At 34.5% G+C, this 20,225-nt stretch overlaps 1 protein-coding gene across 6 annotated transcripts in view; it reads right to left on the bottom strand.

Moving 5' to 3' along the window:
• Nucleotides 1-2,237: 2,237 nt before the first annotated feature.
• The window catches only part of LOC145292005 (prominin-1-like), a gene marked incomplete at its 5' end in the record, with an annotated part of 563,543 nt that continues 545,555 nt past the window's right edge, over nucleotides 2,238-20,225 (bottom strand). For 4 of the 6 annotated variants that reach the window (XM_080137986.1, XM_080137989.1, XM_080137988.1 and 1 more), the window contains 1 exon segment: nucleotides 2,238-3,581. In XM_080137986.1, the coding sequence (XP_079994112.1) occupies nucleotides 3,556-3,581 (26 nt within the window). 6 annotated transcript variants of the gene reach the window in all.

The following is a 20,225-nucleotide window of genomic DNA, read 5'->3' as shown; positions in this document are numbered from 1 at the left end:
TTTTCATGGAAAGTGTTCGACTGAGCTTCAATCTATGGTCCCCCCCTCGCCAAACTTTCACAAGAAACACTCATCTAGCTGTAAACACTCAATAATTCCCCCCACTCTTTATCTGTGCCTAAACCTAAACGTAGATTCCATGAACAAAGCTTCTTTCTTAGAACTGCACGCCTGTGGAATTGTCTTCCGTTTTCCTGCTTTCCGGCTGACTACAATATGGTTGTGTTCAAGTCTAACGTAAATAAGTTCTTGATGAGCCGTTCCATATAAGTTATCAAATTTACCAAATTTTCATTACTAATGATTACTATATTGTCCAATTTCTACTGTACACTCTTTAATCCTTATCCTTGAGTGGCCTCTTGGCCTTGATAATGTGGTGATTCCTATGTAAAAAAAAAAAAAAAAAATACAAATTTTTATGATTACTTTTATAATCTAAAAAGTGTCCTGATACAAAAATCGTGGAACTTGATCGAGTATTTTCTTAAGAAAATCAACTAAGCCAGGAGAGGGTCACGAGCAGCCATATTTTTCTTAAATTCAAAAGCTGCATTCAACTGAGATTTTTATTATAAAAATTGTAAAGTTTGATTTTCTTAATAAAAAAAAAAAATACTTAATCGATTTAGGTGTTTTGGAATATGTAATTTTCGTTCTAAGATCATATACAGATTTTTTTTTTCCTCAATATTTAAAAAAAAAAATTTTTTGTAATGAGTAATGCTAAATATGTACCGAATTTTATGTTGAGATTTGAAATTACCTTTTATTGTTTCAATAATTTGACTTTGTTCATTTTTTTAATAAATGAGTGTTAGTGGAAAAAAATAAAATTGCCAAACAATAACCATTAACATCATTCGCAAATGCAACTGTTTCACGGGCAACATAATGCCCTTAATCCTGTAAAGCAGGAGGAGTTAGTCTTTTAACCAAGTAATGAATGGTGGATCAACAAAATACAATAAAACTGATTTTAAAATTTTACTCAATTTTTCGTAATTGTGAAGATATTTTTGCATGATACGTAACAAAGAGCTTATAGTACAGTTTTCATCCAAACACCAAGAATCCGTTTTAAACATTGTGAGATAAAATTATTTTAAGTTTAACCAGCTGTACAGAATCACTTGAAAAAAATCTGACTGCAGGATCAAAATTTTTATTATCTCTTTTTTTTATAGAATGAAATTTGTTTTGAAGAGAAAGGAAATCTATTTGTTTAGCTCAGAGAAAATTGCTGAATCAGCTTTTTCTTTAATCCTAACATCTTGAATGCATGTCAAACCAGTTTTTAATGTGGAAATTCATCTCCAGCCACTAGTTATCATTAGAACCATAAGTATGTGAACCAGAGATTTGATTTTTGCTTTCAAATAGAATTTCACTGTTCGGTAACATTTTTATCTGCCTTTCTTACCATTTTCAACAGTGTTAAAGTTGAGTTGCAAACATTGATTAGATGAAAAATTTGTTGGCAGAATGTCGATTGTGGTCAAACCAAAATGTGTTTGGTTGCAGACATGTAGCATAACATTGGGCACTATCAAATTGGATGTGTTGGTTTGAAAACATTTTTGTCATAACCCAAACTTAAAATCTGTCCATTTGAGATCAAAAAGTAGTAAAAAGGTTACACATGATTTTAGTTTACAAATTTAGAGATAGTTTTCTAAAATAATTTGGCAGGAGAGATTGAAAACGTGATTCTTTTGCTCTTTTATTTACTATTACAAAAGTGACTTCAAAAATGTATCTTATAAACAAAAATACACAACTGTTATTCAAGCCAGAATTTACTTTCTCATCAATTTTAGGAATTTTCAATGATCACAAAGATGCAGCCCATTTTGCAAAGATAATTTTGAGACCTTTAGATTATAAAATAATTTCAGTTTAATGACAAATGTTCATTTGTGCTACTTAACAAAAAATATTTTAGAACACATCCAAAAAAGACCAATTCTTTTGAATATCATTGTGTTCTTTTAATATTTTACAACTTGTACATTTTGAAAATAAAGACATTGTTTATTTTCAAAAATAGCATCCTCTGTAGAGTTCAAACTTTTTTTTTAGCAATGGATGAAGATGAATAAGATAAGGGAACTTGAATCATTTAGAAGACCATAAAAACTGAACAAAATACAAATTTATGGCAAATTAATTTTGCGAGTTTCAGAAGCGGTTCTTGTAAAGAAAAAAAGAATTTTAGATACAAATATTTACAATCGTTTTTTAAAAGTTAATATTTTTTATTAAAAAAAAAACATTGCTGATGATCGATAAAACAGCAATAGTAGAAATAAAATAGAAAATTAGATATTCTGATTAGTGATTTAATAAAAATATTAGGAATAATATGTGTGCATTGTATTAAATATCTCACTCGAAAAGAAAAATATACTTAATTACAATAAATTGAAAAAAAACAAAAAAACATTGGCTTTAAGTCTCTGGCTTTTTTACCAATAAGACTGACCTAAAGCAAAAATGTAATGTTAGTACAAACACAATTTAATTATTCAATATAAGATTTAATTTGAGAATAAAAGTTGTCTCCCTTTGGAGACAAAATCTAAGCAGTTAATAGAATTATCAAATGGTGAAGAAATAGCACAGTAATTTAAATACAAAGCCATGGTTTTTGTAAATTGTTTAAAAAGATCTTAAAATTCTTAAAGATAAGGCTTCACTGATTTTTATTTTTTGCAAATACTTTGTCTAAAGAGAAATTGTGAATCATGTCAAATTATTTTGCTAATATCTTTAATCTTCTCTCCATTGATGAATAGGAAAAGATCAAATGAAATGTTTATATCAGATTATGGGAATCATTCATTTTCATGACATTCTTTCCTGAATCTTATTTTTGGCAGTTAAATGAGTAAATAAAACCTGGAAGATGTATTCCTATTAAAGTGTCCATGGGATTGTTTCAAGTAGAAATAGTCTCCCAGAAAAATCTTGCAGATTACAGAGGATAATTTTTTTAGCAATTAATTGTCAATCAAGATAAAAAAAAATGGGTTCTACATTTAGTGTGACTATTTAAAAGTTGCAGATTATTGTTTCCATTGGAGTTATGCTTCTAAAACTTACGGTATTTTTTTCACAATAAAGTACAAATGAAGAGAACACTGTCACAGTTATTTGTGAATATGTTAATGATATTTAAGTTTTATATAGTTGAGAACACTAGTTTGCTAAGTAGAAGTTGTGTTATTTAGCAAGACAAGAGGAAAATAAAGAGATATCTAATAAAATAAATAGAAAATAATTGGAAAATAGTAAATATAGATATACATATTTCTGTTCACTAAAAAGTTGATTTGATTATCAGGTAAAACCAAAATATCCAAATAAAATATCTTACTGTATCTATGAAATAATTTAAAACTAGATTCCTTACATTAAAAAAAAGGGGCAAAACATTAAAAAAAACAAAAAGTCTTGTGAAGAAGGGAGCTGTAGAAAAAAAAAAACTTAATTTTTCTGCTTTCTTGCAACCAATTGGCCAGAATTTCTAGTTTCAATATTTCATATATCGGTTCAGTAGTGCCCGGGATTCATTCTTGCTGTAAAAAACAAAAAATAAAAACATAAATTGATAACAAAACAAAATAGTTTGTAATCATCCAGTCAGTAATGCTTAAATTTTAAATAGAATTTCACTGTGCCTTACAGAGATTACATGTTAAAAATTTTAAATATTGAAATAAATGAAACTGATAAAATAAACTTTCCAAAAAAGTTCATGAAAACCAATGAAACAAACTGAGATCAGAATTAGTGGAAATCCCTGTTTATAACTCACTTCTACAATGTTTTTGGATATTTTGAAAACTATTCAAAGTATTTTCTGTAAATAATGATCCATTCTATGTCTGTGTGTTTGTCCAAAGATGCAAAGCCAGGGATGAAAATCACAAATTTTGAAAGTAAACTTTCACAGAGAATCCAAATGTGACAGGATTTTTTTATTTGGGGCTTTGCAATATTATGTCCTTATTTTTTTTACCATTCTAATTTATTCTTAGCATAATTTACATTCAAGTTCTTTGTAATCAAATTTCATTTATTATTTTATTCAAATTTTCAATAATCTATTCAATCAGAATTGCAAAGAAAAAACAAGAACTCAACTCTGAAAGGATTCCATTTGACAGCATAATCTATATATCTATGAAAATGTCTGTCTGTGTGTTTGTTTGTCTGTCTGTACATTTCCCTACCAAATAACTGTCAATTTTTGGTCTACAGACTCAAAATTTGACACACAGGGTATTGAGATTTGAAAATATCTTTTTAATCAGGTTTCGGCCAGAAATTTTGCTGTTAAGGAGTCAGTCAATTTTGTGTCTAAACACTTGAAATTTTAAATATAGATTACTTAGACATGGATCTAACTTTATAATTTGATTTGAGCCCAAAACAATAAATTCTAAGAGGTCATAAATTTCCCACCTGACTATAACTTGGATATCTTCAAGTCCAACGTAAACAAATTCCTGATGAACCGCCCCCTTAAGTAAGACACGTTATCAGATCTTCATTACTACGATATTATCCCATTGATTACTGTACACGCAATAATTCTTATCCCCAAGTGGTCTCCGGGTCTTGATAAATGGTGACTTCCTTGTAAAAAGAAAAGATAACAAAAAAAAAAAGATTATTGGTCAAGTTAAAATAAAATTAACCTCTGTGGTCTCTACGAAATAACTTAGCCAATTTTTGGTCTAAACATTTGAAATTTTACATAAAGTGTATTCAAACATAGGACAAGCTTTTTAATTGGTTTTTGGCCGAAAAGTTGGCTGCCAAGGGGTCAAAGTTCAAAAGATTTGACGGTTGCAATCTCTAACAAACTATTAAGCCAATTTTGGGTCTTAACATTTTAAATTTTACATAAAGGATATTCAGACATGCAGCAAGCTTTTTAATCAGTTTTTGGGTGAAGATTTTGCTGCCAAGAGGTCAGTTGAAAGAGTTGACCTTTGCAAGCTCTACCATATTCTTCCGCTAATTTTAGGTCTAAACACTTGAAATTTTAGATGTAGGTTACTTGGACATGGGTCAAACATTTTAATTTGATTTGAGCCGAAAACAAATGTTAAGGGGTCAAAGTTAAAAAAATTTGACCTCTGCTGTTTCTACTAACTTTTCTCTATGGTAGTTAAGGAAGCCATTACCATACATATGCACATAGAAAGGCATTATGGTACATATACACACTTTTTAATATATATGCACATAAAGTTATGAACAGTTCATAGGGCCCGAGCAAGCCGGGCGGAACTGCTAGTATAATATAAAATGTATTTAAAACTAAAACTTTTATGACTTTTTCCGAGATGCATTGTAATCATTTCCATGTTTGACTTTTATGGTCAAGTCACACTGTTTTATACTAGAATTTTGTAAATTTAAATTGAATAAAGTGCCAGAGTAGATTATCGCTACAAGATATATCAGTTGCTCTTTGAAGTTCTTTCACCACAGATTTAGTATCCAACCTCTTTCAATCTTGTGAAATGTGGATATGATAAACAGATTGGAATATTTTGTATGATCAAAAGATGCTCATTTGATTTTCACATACAACCACAGCTGAAATGAAACAATGGATGAGAATATGATTGATTCAATTTTAATCTTTCTTACAATTGCTTTTGAACATGATTCAATTTACATCTATACTTAGTCGATCTTGTTGCAGAGTTCATTCTAACAAGAGAGCCTTATTATCCAAGATCTTAAATAATATTTAAAAATGTAATATTTATTAAATAGAAAAGTAAATACAAGCTTGCATTCATGGTTATCAGGTAAGGTTATAATAATGTGTAATGTAATGTAAAATTTGTCTGGAAAAAAGAAAATCAGACAAAAAACAGATCAGTTTGTCTTTTTAGTTACAAAAGGACAGATTCTTATTTCGTCTTCCTATCCAGCTATCTTGGCATATGACCTGCACATTCTCAACACCCAAATTACTTCTTCAGCAGAAATTTTTCTATTTGCTTCCATATTTAAAAAAAAAAAAAAGAAGACTTTAATAAATGCTTTTTTCTTTTCTGCTTTGGTACAAAGTAATGAGCATATATTATCAAAATTGTATGGTAAATCAACTCTGGCATGAAAGAAAATCAAAATCAGATGTCAAAGTTTTAGTATTTGTATTATCAAGATTTTAGAGAAAATGAATTTCCATATAAAAAAAATTGTTCATAATTTGTTAATCATTTGTTCAAAATTTATTTAATAGATTTTCATGCAAACATTTTCTTGATTCCTTTTTAAAAAATCAGATGGAGTGATGTGGAGTTTGGAAATAAGAAAATCATAAAGTGAAGTAAAAAAATTCATCTATATATATATATCAGCGAAAATGTGTGTATGTTCCCTTTTTGTGTATGTCTACAAAAGCCTTCTTTCAGAGAAGCGGTCGCTCGGTTCACAACTTCTTAAAACTTTTTATATCATTGTTATATCTCAGAGTTAACCACGGAGCTCGCTTGTCTATTTAATTTTATTGATTTTCAAATGTTAATTATTCGACATGTTCTGATCGGCACGCGTTACATTCGGTTTTCGGTATAAAAAAAAAAAAGCAAAACTCGACTAATTACTGGCCGAAAGCCAGTGGTCTCTAGAGAGCTAAGTAACGTTTGGTCAATGTCGACTTCGTCATATCAGACGGTAGCTTTCATCTCGAGACGAGATGCTCCCCCTAATAAACAGGGGCAGGTTTTTAAAAACAAACAAACCGATTTATTGACCTCATTAAAAACTGTCCCGCACAAAATGCTAACTGCTGAATAGCTATCGCTGTCACGTCAATAACTCGTCAAAAACGTGCACCTGTTTTTTTGTTTTTTTTTTCACACTTTACTATTTTCCAACTGCGCGTCGAGGCTTCGTTTTTTTTTTTAACTCGTAAAAAACCGGCACCTGTTTTTTTTTCACATTTTACTATGCGCATCAAGGCTTCGTTTTTTTTTCACATTTTACTATGCGCGTCAAGGCTTCGTTTTTTTTTCACATTTTACTATGCGCGTCAAGGCTTCGTTTTTTTTTCACATTTTACTATGCGCGTCAAGGCTTCGTTTTTTTTTCACATTTTACTATGCGCGTCAAGGCTTCGTTTTTTTTTTCACATTTTACTATGCGCGTCAAGGCTTCGTTTTTTTTTCACACACACCTACAAACACTCGGGCAACGCCGGGTACCCCTCGCTAGTATTTTAATAAAGTATAGAATTTTGAAAATAAAATTTAATGATTGAAAGAGCAAATGTGACCATGCTACTACAACAGCAGTAAAAAAAATCATGATCATTAGTTTGGGAGAGAGAAAAGGGCAGTTAAAAATTGTTACATATTATTGATCTTAATTTTTTTTTTTTTTTAAGATATAACAATTAGTAATTCTGTTCTGTAAAGTTATAAAAAATTTTGTCTTTTTTTAAAAATGATAAGTCCCAGTGTGAATTGGTTTTTTACTTGTAAGATGTTGATGGGAAATATCTGTAAACATTATACGTTTAAGATGATATGACTAGTGTGTTTGCCATATTGCTAAAACAAAAAGTGAATATTTAATTATGACTAGTGTATGCCATATTGCTAAAACAAAAAGTGAATATTTAATTATGACTAGTGTATGCCATATTGCTAAAACAAAAAGTGAATATTTAATTATGACTAGTGTATGCCATATTGCTAAAACAAAAAGTGAATATTTAATTATGACTAGTGTATGCCATATTGCTAAAACAAAAAGTGAATATTTAATTATGACTAGTGTATGCCATATTGCTAAAACAAAAAGTGAATATTTAATTATGACTAGTGTATGCCATATTGCTAAAACAAAAAGTGAATATTTAATTATGACTAGTGTATGCCATATTGCTAAAACAAAAAGTGAATATTTAATTATGACTAGTGTATGCCATATTGCTAAAACAAAAAGTGAATATTTAATTATGACTAGTGTATGCCATATTGCTAAAACAAAAAGTGAATATTTAATTATGACTAGTGTATGCCATATTGCTAAAACAAAAAGTGAATATTTAATTATGACTAGTGTATGCCATATTGCTAAAACAAAAAGTGAATATTTAATTATGACTAGTGTATGCCATATTGCTAAAACAAAAAGTGAATATTTAATTATGACTAGTGTATGCCATATTGCTAAAACAAAAAGTGAATATTTAATTATGACTAGTGTATGCCATATTGCTAAAACAAAAAGTGAATATTTAATTATGACTAGTGTATGCCATATTGCTAAAACAAAAAGTGAATATTTAATTATGACTAGTGTATGCCATATTGCTAAAACAAAAAGTGAATGTTTGATTGCAGTTGGGTAAAAATGATCAACTTAAACATTTGAATGTTACATTAACTGAAGAGCAGACAAGTTAGAATTTCTCCATCCAAGAAAAAAGTGCGTGTAGTGGTGGAGGCTGTAAAATGTATTAAAGAGGAACAATAAAGTCCAATATATTTCAAAACCCTTAATCCTTAGAATTAGATTTGAATTTTCTTTACCCAAAATATTAAACTGAAATAAAACAACAATTTAAGATTAGAAGCACATCACACCAAGACACTTTAAATTTGATTTAAAAGAAGAAAAGTTTATCCTCTAAAATTTGAAAGATAATTTTTATAAATAGTAGATTCCAATTTTATATGGCAGATTTTTTTTATTTTTATTTTGAATTAAACAAAACAAAATAAAGCGTTTCTCTAACTTGCCGAAAGCAACAGAAACCTTTTGGATGCAAGCATGTATCTCAGAACCCAACAAACTGTCGGGTTGACAGGGTTCTACCAAGGTAAACAACTGTGTCAATGACACCTAATCTGGTGCCATCAATATAAATGTTAGGTTTGTGGTACATTGGTCTTCTTCAAGCTTACAGTGAGACCAAAGGAAGAGCATGCTGCTGAAAATCTGTTGATAAACAACTGCATGTCCTCTTCAGTGTGAGCGATGAGGTTAGCGTCATCAGTATGTAATAACTCACGTACAAGTGTTTGGAAAGTTTTAGATCGGGTATTAAAACTCCTCAGATTGAACACTTTACCAGTGATTCTGAGCCTCAAGCCAACTCCAGTGTCACAGTCCTAAAAAGCATGGGTAAGTACAACTGCAAAATATATTAAGAAGAGTGTCACCTTGCTTGACACCATTGTCAACAGTGATTTCTGATAATTCCCTGTTGAATGTAACATGTGCTTTCATATTACGATGTAGTTTTTTCAGCTTGTGGATGAATGTGGGTGAACATCCAAGTTTGCTAAGTACTTTCCACAAAGCCTTCCTGTTGGTTAAGTCTATAAAGACTGCAGTTGTCTTGCCAAAATGATCATATCAGTAGTACCTCGTTCTGAATGGAACCCACACTGCGTTTCTGGTAAAATTGATGGACATATGCAAATCAAGAGCCGGAGAAGTCTGGCTAACAACTTTCCGACTATTTCAAGGAGAATAATGCCACAGTAATTATCATACTCCGACTTGCTACCCTTATCTAATCTTGTGGAATTGGGACACCTCAACATGTATGAATCAGATTGAATATAGCTTTTATGTTCTTTCCTTCTTTCTGCAAGAGCTCTATTGGTATACCATCCAAACCAGGCGCTTTGCCTTGGTTGATCTGATCAATAGCAAGACCAAATTCCATGATTAGATCTGTGGCATGCCATCAATGACAGATTCATCTACTTTTGAAGGATTGAAAAATAAATCTGTGAAATATGCCACAGTACTCCTGATCAGCGCTGACCCATCCTTTGATTTAACCGAGATAACAGAAGTAGAGGACAGATGAAACACTGACCTAAGCAAAAGAGTTTCTTTGGGTTGTGTTGAGTGGCTGCATCTTGAATTTCAGCTGAAATACCGGACCACCACTGCCTTTTCAGAGCCCTTAGTCCGCGCTGAAGGGCAGCCTTGTGCTTTGTATTAGTTCTCAACTGGATATCTGTTTGTCAGGTTTGGATCTAAGAGTAGTTTGTGTAGATGATGTTTTATTTTGAGCAGTTTACAGATATTCTCATCATTCTTATCAAACTGATCTCTGTGTTTCTTCTCTTTACCACAAGAATATCCAGGCTAGTTTTGGAGACGTGTTTCTTGAAGTGCTCCCAGGTGCCATTTGTCAAAAATGTCAAAGAGCACTTGGCAGACATAAGGCGATTTGAGCTTTGCAACATTGATTTGCTTTGAAAGTTTTGTGCTTCACATCTAATTCTTCTTCCTAACATGCAGCTTACATTTGCTGCGCACCAGCATATAATCAGTATCACAATCGGCACTACGCAACACATGGATACTGCAGACATCTTTGAAATCTCTTCTTTTTTTTTGGTGATTATAAGGTCAATCATATAGCCATGTTTGGATCTGGGGTAGATCCAAGTTACTTTATATTTCCATTTCTTCCAGAAGTATGTGTTACGGATGCCCAAGTTGAATTCGGAGTATAGCTGTAGTACCTCAGTCCATTGCTATTTACTTTGCCAATACCCTAACATCAAATTGCATCTCAAACTTTTTTGTTAACATGTGTTAAAGTCGCTAAGTAGAGTCAACTTTTCCTCCTTTGGAATAGTAACTAAGGTTTCCCAAAAACCCTATAGAACTGCATACAACACTGTCACTTGCTGACTGAGTTCAAAGCATAGACAGAAAGAATATTAATATATCGTCCACATGCAAGTGATATTCATAGTTTCATGATACGATCATTTATAGCAGGTGGACAATCAAGTTTGTCGAATAAAGAGGAGCTGATGGCAAAACCGCCTCCTCCTTTATATTTCTCCCCTTATGGATTTTCCAGTCCAGAAGATGGTAAATCCAGACTGCTTTTCAATTAAATGATCTTCATTAGAAAGTCAGGTCTCAGAAAGTGCTGCTATGGCTACGTTCAATCATTGGTGCTGTTTAGTGACCAAGGCGGTTCTATGTTCCTAAATGTAACAGAGTTCTCATGTTCCAATATCTAATGTTGAGTAATAAGTTTTCATACATATAAAAAAAAAGTTCCAGCAAAAACCTAACAGCAGCCATGTTTCTCTCCAGAATGTGCTGCTGTCATTGCACACAGAAATCACTTTTTCCATCGCTTTCAGCGTAATAGATTTACTGAGACTAAAGCCGCTTTCAGGACTGCCAGCAACCACTGTAAAAAAGTAATAAAGAACGCAAGAGATTTGTATGCACAGTCTGTCAAGTACAAAGTAGCTGAGCAGTGGCTTGGCTCCCACCAGTTTTGGCAAATAGCAAACAGAATCCTGAACAGAAGCGTGTGCTCTATCCCAACTATCATCAATGGACCTGAGGTAATCTCATCAAGAACTTTGCAGCTAATTCTACCCTTTGCAACCAAGGCCACCAACCCCCAATATTTCCTCCTGCATCAAAAAACATGCTATGTGATATACAAATATCTGTACGTGATGTTGCCAAGCTAATCAAAAACCTTGATTTCAGTAAAGCCCTGACGGTATTCCAATTATAGTACTAAAAAAACTTCAACCAGAACTAACACCCATACTTACAAAACTGTTTAAACATTGTCTTAAGGAGAATTGTTTTCTATCACCCTGGAAAATCTCATCAGTATGCCCTGTATTTAGTAATTTAGGTGATCAATCATCTCCCTCTCAGTACAGGTTAATAAGTCTCCTGTGCGTCATGAGTAAGTGGCTGGAATCTGTATTAAATAGAGAAGTAATCAACCATCTCAGCAAAAACAACCTTCTTAGTGACATGCAATATGATTTCCATTCTGCTCTGGAATCAGAGTGTTGATGATATAAAGATAAAAGCTTGGTTTTAGATGCATAAAAAGTAACCAGCCACTTCTTCCCCATTGTACCACTTGCTTAAGATCAGAGGAGAGAGAATCAGGGAGAACTTGGTCGTTTACGGTCTTAGATGTGCTACCATAGATAGTAGTGTCATCAGCATAAATGTCTACGAAGGATGTAAGGATATGATTTGGAAGATCATTAATGTAGATCAGAAAGAGAGTTGGGCCCAGGATGGACCCCTGAGGGATTAATACTGTGAGCTTCTGGTTTCTACCCATCTACTCTCATGAACCTATCAGAGAGAAATGATTTAATAATTGAGATCTTGTGAAGTAAATATTTATGCCTTTGATATGTCAAGAGAAATTGCCCTAGAAAGGAAGCCTTTGTCGAAAGATTCGCTAATCCTATGAAATATAACTGCAAGCACATCTGCTGTAGATGTCCCTTTTTCTTCCCTGCAACCTCTTTCTCACAGAAGAGATGCTGCGAGTTTGTCTTTGCTTTATCGTTATGTTCATGGCAAGTGCTTGACTGAGCTTCAATCTCTGGTTCCCCTCGCCAAACTTTCACAAGAAATACTTGTCTAGCTGAAAACACTATCAAAAATTCCCCCACTCTTTATTTGTGCCTAAACCTAAACATAGATTCTATGAACAAAGCTTCTTTCATAGAACTGCACACCTGTAGAACATTCTTCCGTTTTCCAGCTGACAACAATCTGATTGTCTTCAAGTCCAATGTAAACAAATTTATGATGAGCCTTTCCACTTCGGGGCCTTGATAAGTGGTGATGCCTATGTAAAAAAAAATATATATATATATACATATATATTTCTGTGGAAATATTCTTTATTCACTTATATTTCCTTTTTATATATTACTAGCGGGGGTACCCGGTCTTGCCCAGGTGTTTGGAGGTGTGTGTGGTTTTGGGTAAATCAAAACTCCGGGGGAGGGGGGGGTAAAATTAAAAATAAAAGTTTTGGTAGGTGAGTATGAGGATTGAACCCGAACCTTTGAGGTGAAGTTGGAAATTAAAGTGTGAAAAAAAACATACGACGTTCACCACTGGGCCACCGCAAGATACTAACGGGAACGCGTTTGAATTTATTTAATTACTTAGACTTGGCAGGTGCACGTTTTAATGACTTAATGAGGTCAACTTTGACTGCGGGATAGTATTTCATTTACTGCGGGGAACGCTTTTTTTATTTCTATTTTCCCAAGATGTTGGTGGGGGGGAGCGGACCAGCTCCCCTTGTCCAAATTGAATAGCAATTGTTTGATATAAGGAAAATATATTCACATTGATCAAAGCTGATTGCTTTCGGACATTTCCGGCGATCGCCACCGGAAAAATACCACCAGAATTAGTGTCGCTTTTATTATAGGAAAAAGACTAATCCACATGCGGCGAGCGACAAATGTTGAATATTTATCTTCCCGAAGTTGACCAAATTAAATAGACAGGCGAGCGCCGTTGTTAACTCAAAGATATTACGATTTATATGCGATATAAAAAGTTTTAAGAAGTTGTGAACCGACCGACCGCTTCTCTGAAAAAAGCCTTTCTTGAACATACACAAAAAGCGAACATACATACACACATTTTCGCTTTTATATATATATATATATATATATATATATATATATATATATATATAGACTAGCGGGGGTACCCGGTGTTGCCCGGGTGTTTGGAGGTGTGTGTGGTGTTAAATAAGAAAGAAACCGGGGGGGGGGGGGGGGTTAGGATCGAACCCAAAGCCCTGAGGCGAAGTTTGAAAATAAAATCGGCCAGCCAGAATGAGTTACTGAAAGATGTTTGAATTTATTTAAGTAAGAACCAAATTGACAGGTGCGCGCATGGAAGTCGTCGAGCGTTACGACGACGACATCAATGACCAGGTTTGTTTGTTATAAGCGAAGTAAAAAACAAAACGTTTTAATTAAGGGGGGGGGTAATCAAAACACAAAAAAAACTAACGTAAGGCAAACGAACGATGAAAACAGAAAACGAACACGTGAAAAATGGCTTAAACAAGCCTGTTTCGATATTAAAATTAAAAAAATCGGTGGGTACCCGGGTGTTTTAGGGTGTGTGGTCGGGGGTGGATAAATGAAGTAAAAAAAAAAAACAGAAAAACTAACGTTACGTGAAAAATAGCTTAAATAACACTGGTTCAATATTTAAATTTAAAAAATCGAAAAAAAAAAAAAAGCATCTCACACCACGATTCGAACCCAAAACGTTTAGATAATGAACCAACGCGCTAATCAAGTGAGCTAACGCAACGTACATGAAATTTGTTCAGTTTTTCTACTATTTAAAGTAAATCAGGTCATGACGTCATCTGACGCATGCGTAGAACCGCTCAGCGTCACTAGAAGACCGTTTTTGTTGACCCCCTTCCTGTCGAAAATTGTCGATTTCGAGGTGAAAAAATGAACGATTTTGGCCAATTTTTCGATATTTTTCGAGCGAAGGATGGAGCTTCAATATGATACCAAGTTTGTGAATTTTCGTTGTGTCTGTCAAAAGTTTTTAGCAGACACACAAACATACACACATACATACATTTTCGCTTTTATATATATAGATTCCTTATTTCAGAAGCTTGTAATTACAGATAATGAATGACAAAAGTTTACATTCCAAAATTCATGATGTCGACCATCCTCCATTTTATTCCTTTAAATTAGTTGACACTTACAATTTTTGACAGTATCTGTTTCATAGCACAAAATCATTCACTTAATTATTGTTAGTGAATCTATTTTGCCCTTAGCAAATCAGAAGAAATAGCAAATATCAATCGACCAAAACGAAAAAGAATGATAAAAAAATCTGAAAATTGGGAGAGAAGATGCAAATACCTTATAGTTTGCATATATTCTGCCATTTTAAATTCAGAAATAAAGCCAATAAAACCCATATTAGGCTATGGGCCCTCGGGTCAAAATCCCTCTAAATTTTTTGTTTTGTTAGCTCAGTTGGGTGTTGAAGACAAAATAGTGGCAAATAAACTCGATAAACTCCTAAACATCATAGAATTTTTCACAACTTTTCAAATTCTTATATTCTTAGTACAGCAATCCACTCCAAAAAGTAAAAAAAAAAAAAAAAAAAAAAAAAAAAAAAAGGCGAAAATGAAAAAAACTGGTACTCTTGCTGAATTGGATCTTGATCCTCGGGATTACCGTCAATCATGGCTTGGGCTCGACCAACAATCAGTGGATAAAGCTGAACATAGCAAAAATGTTGAAACGCTAAATGTTTTTTTTGTTTTTTTTTTTTCTGTATACAAAAATATGAGTTAGTAATTAATGGTGATGGAGGGGGGGGGGTTACTATACACAGATTCGAAAAAGTTGTCCAAAAACAAATAAATGAAATCAAAGGTAAGGTAAGTTACGTTTCTACCTCACTGGATAATTGTTTAGTGTTTTTATGTAATGTAAAATGTTTAATCGGCTGGAAAAACAAATGGTTGCAGACTCTGTTGAATACGTTAAATTTGGGAAAGTAAGTTGAAAACTAAAAACTATACAATACAGTGTCAAAAACCCACCGAAAAACCATGACATAGGCTGACATAATCGGTGGGTTTGTGAAAGTATTTTGTATAGTTTTTTAGTTCTAACTCACTTTCTCAAACTTAACGTAATCAACAGTGTCCGCCACCATTTGTATCTTTCAAATACACCGATAAACACTGTTTTTCGAGCCGACTAAACGTTACATTAAATGAAAGGGTTTGTATTACTAAACAAAGAAGTTGTCAAAAAATAAATATATAACAAATAAATGTTATCAAAGGCAAGAAAAGTTAAGATTGTAGTGTTTTTATGTAATGTATAATTTTTAATCGGTTCAAAAACATGCAGTGTTTATCGGTATATTTCAAAAATACAAATGGCGGCAGACTGTATCGAACACGTTAAGTTTGGGGAAATTTTGGGAGAATGAGTTTAAACTAAAAAACTATACAAAATACTGTTAGGAACTCACTCAATATATGTTACTGTGACGTAGGCTGACATATAATCCGTGGTTTTAAACTTTTGGTCGATACAAGTGACGACTTTTAAGAGCTCCTTTTAGTGATTACCTAGTTTGAGGATATTTGTACAACTAAACGGCAAATCTGCCCCCAAAAATCCGGTATTTTACTTTAAGGCCCGTCTCATGTTCGTATATAACGAAATATTTCATTGTAGATTTCAGTGTACTAAAAACGAATCTGCAAAACAAAAAACCCCCGAAAACCTATAAGAGTGGTAATTTTAAAGGAATTTTCGAGGGTGGAGTAATTCTTCATATTTACCTTCTTTTTTTTTTTTTTTCTAATAACATAAGAAATTAGACAAATTTATTTTAGGTAAGCTTCACCAGGAAAGCGTTTAAAAGTAAAAAAAATTAAGATAAACAAATGGTGCTAGTGCACACTTACCGATCCGCGCTATTTTTTAAATCGTATTTCCAAGTTTAATTAAAGTTTTATGATATGTTTTTTTTTATTCAATTGTAAGGTTAAAGTACAAAAAAAAAAATATATATATATATATAATTTAAAAAATAGCTAATTTTTTTTTTTTTTTACCCATCTATTAAATAATAATGATAGTACCTATTTACAATGCCTCCCCACGGGACAGAGTTAGACACCAGGGTCGTTTTTTAACGTGGAGAAAAGGTACAAAAATAAAAATTGTCTCAGTCGTGAAGGATTTCTCCTCCACCGAAAGAGAACAAGAAAATGGAGTGCAGCATCTGAAGAACAGATACTACACTTTGATCTTGACCAAAAGGCCAAGTGTAAATGATAGTAATAATAATGATAAAATGTAAAAAAAAAAAAAGAGAAAGAAAGAAGATTTAAGCAGTGTAGGAGAAAAGAGATACACTAATGGGTTGAATAAGGGGTCAACTAGTTCTTAAGTTTGGAAGAGTCAAAGGTTCAGTCGATATTTATTCTAATTTTCGAAATGGTTGTAGAATTTTATTTTTTTTGCCGTTTTTTCGTGGGATTTTTCTCCGGATGTGTAATTCGGCGGGAGACATAGGAAAATGCTCTCGTAATGTAATAAGAAAAATCTTTTATGTCGTATGAGTCATGTGCTTGTGGAAACGCGTTATAGCGTGACAAGAGATATCGTGATCTCTGCATGATCCTAAGATGCGAGATGGAGGCCACGGGGTCACAGAGAGTTGTTGACCTTCGAGGGCGCAAGGATTCGCGTCACATGGTATATCTTAGCACTAAGTGAGACTAACCTACACTCCTCCATTCCCTCTAACCACTTTAACATGCCTGGATATCTCCCACTCTGCCGTAAGGACTCTGACAGACATATGCACGGACTTGGAGTTTACATTCGTAATACCCTTCCCTTGACTAGAGAAACAAACCTAGAAACAGATGATCAAGCCTTTATGTGCTTTAGACTAAACGTGCAACACAGTATTAGCTACTATTATTTTCTCTACCGCTCTCCCTCGACTCAGGACTGCTCCATAATAAACAAAGTATCTGACAGCATAGACACGGCACTGTCCCTCGACACTAGCGCACAAATACATGTGTTTGGTGACTTTAATGTCCACCACAAAAACTGGCTTGGATTCTCTACTCACACAGATGCAGCGGGCAGCACAACCCATAGCTTCGCTATATCTCACTCCCTATCACAAATTGTTACGTTTCCAACCCGTTTCCCTGACCAGGAAGAACAACACGCATCACTTCTAGATCTGTTTTTGACCACAGTTCCCGATGACTGCATAGCGAAGGCCCACAGCCCACTCGGGAACGCTGATCATGCAGTGATAATGGTTGAAATCGCCCTAAACTCTAGTCCCAAAACTGAAGAGCCAGTGCTCAAAACAACGAGATATTATAATAAGGCTGACTGGGAAGCCATCAGGGAACTAATTAGAGATGCTCCATGGAAAAATATGTTCTCTCTCCCTGCTGAACAGTGTGCAAACGAGACCACTGACTGGTTCAAAACTGCAATCGAAGCGCATGTTCCCATGCGGAAATTTTATAGTAAGCCCCACTCTCCCCAATGGTTTACGTCGACTTGTGCAACTGCCATTACTCAAAAGCAGCATGCATACCGTAGGTTTAACCGACATAAGTCCACTTCAAACAGACTGAAGTATATAGAAGCTAGAAATAACGTTAAGAAAGAAATAGCGACAGCTAAGAGAGAATTTACGGAAACCACTAAAAAGCGCATCGAAGCACAAAAACTAGGAACTCGAGACTTCTGGAAAATCTACAACAGTGTAGTAAATAATGGGCAATCAACAATTCCCCCACTAACCAACAATCACGAGGTTGTCTCCTCAGCAACCGACAAGGCTAACATGCTTGCCAGTCGGTTTGCCTCAAACTCCACACTGGACCCTTCCAACCACCCCCTACCTGACTTTCCTATGCGGACAGACGCCACACTAGACGATCTGAAAACCACCCCTGCTCAGGTGCATGCTATCATAAAAAACCTTGACACCTCAAAAGCATGTGGACCCGATCTTATCCCAGCTGTGCTATTAAAAAAGTGCTCAGCCGAAGTAGCTCCAGTTCTCTCCAAACTCTACAACAAATGTCTTAATGAAGCTTGCTTTCCGGGCTGTTGGAAAACTGCTTCTGTTGTACCAGTATTCAAGAATTCTGGCGAAAGGACAGACCCATCAAATTATCGCCCCATTAGCCTCCTCCCACTTTTTGCCAAAATATTTGAGACCATAATTAACCATGCTCTAGTCCATCATCTTACAGATGCTAAACTACTGACTGACAAACAATATGGATTTAGACAAGCCCGTTCCACAGCAGACATCCTCACCGTGATCTCTGAACGTATATACCAATCACTGGACAAAGCGGGGGAAGGCAGAGCGGTAGCTCTAGATATATCTAAGGCTTTTGACAGGGTATGGCATGAGGGTCTCCTCAGGAAGATTAGATCTTACGGTATCACTGGTAGAATACTTAACATAATTAAATCCTTCTTAGATAAGAGAAAAATCCAGGTAGTCCTTGACGGTCGCACATCTAAACAATATGATATAAATGCGGGAGTGCCCCAGGGTTCTATCCTTGGACCTCTATTGTTCCTGATATTCATAAATGACCTCCCCGACAACATTGCCTCTGAGATGGGTATATATGCTGATGACACTACACTCTATGGCAGACACGACAGGAAGACGAATGAACACATTTCTAAAGAAATGGCAGAAACACTAGAGGAAGACCTCCAATCTGTAGTGGAATGGGGACAAAAGTGGTTGGTCGCGTTCAATGCTGCCAAGACTAAACTAGTTTCATTCAATAATTACAAGAAACCCTCTCTACCACCAATAGCAATGGCCAACGACCCTTTATCTGAGAGTCCATCTTTCAAACTCCTTGGCCTAACGTTCACAGGAAACATGAGTTGGAACAATTACATTGAAGGCATTGCCAGGGCCGCTGCAAGAAAGGTAGGCTCTCTCTACTGTGCTAGAAAACTACTAACACCCGAAAGTATCCTGTACCTCTATAAGGCCACCATTCGCCCATGTATGGAGTATTGCTGCCACATCTGGGCTGGTGCATTTGCTACTAGTCTCTCGCTCCTTGACAAGGTTCAAAAGAGAGTCGCAAATCTGATAGGCCCTGAACTGGCATCTAAGCTTCAGCCTCTGTCCCATCGACGAAATGTTGCATCCCTCTGCCTGTTCTACAAGTATTTTAGTGGTGAATGCTCTGATGAACTGCAATCACGACGCGAGCACCCTCGACAAACCCGACAGGCTACTAGATCCCACCCCCACACTGTAGAGGTCCCTAGATGTAAAAGATCTTTTTACTCCAATAGTTTCTTCCCCAGAACCGCAAGACTCTGGAATTCCATTCCAGGTCCCTGCTTCCCCAACAGTACTGACGTGCAGAAGTTCAAGTGTAACGTGAACCGACACCTTGCTGCCCAAATTCCTACATAGTACCCCAGTAGTTGTTGCCCCTGATAGTAGCCCCCTACACCAAAGTGGCAATTTGCCTTGTTTGGGGTGAAAATGTAATAAAAAAAAAAAAAAAAAAAAAAATTATTTGTGGATGTAATTTTATCTATTTGAATTATGATTTATTGAATAATGATATGACAGTTCCTTTGCCAGTGGGTGAGCTTAAGATTCCCTTAGAAAAAGTGGGTAGTAAAAAAAATGTATGTCTTCGTCATACATTTTTATCAATAATGAGAGAAGGAATGTTAGAGAATGGGGAGAGAGGGAGAGAGTGAATTATAGTGTAGACACGTTGACAAGATCAGCTGATTGGATTGTGTGTGAGTCATGTGATCAGGTTAGCTGAA

This window comes from Euprymna scolopes, chromosome 13 (assembly GCF_053919585.1).
Source record: "Euprymna scolopes isolate OS-2025 chromosome 13, ASM5391958v1, whole genome shotgun sequence".
Lineage (NCBI taxonomy): Eukaryota > Metazoa > Mollusca > Cephalopoda > Sepiida > Sepiolidae > Euprymna > Euprymna scolopes.
This window is presented reverse-complemented; position numbering and strand designations above follow the sequence as displayed.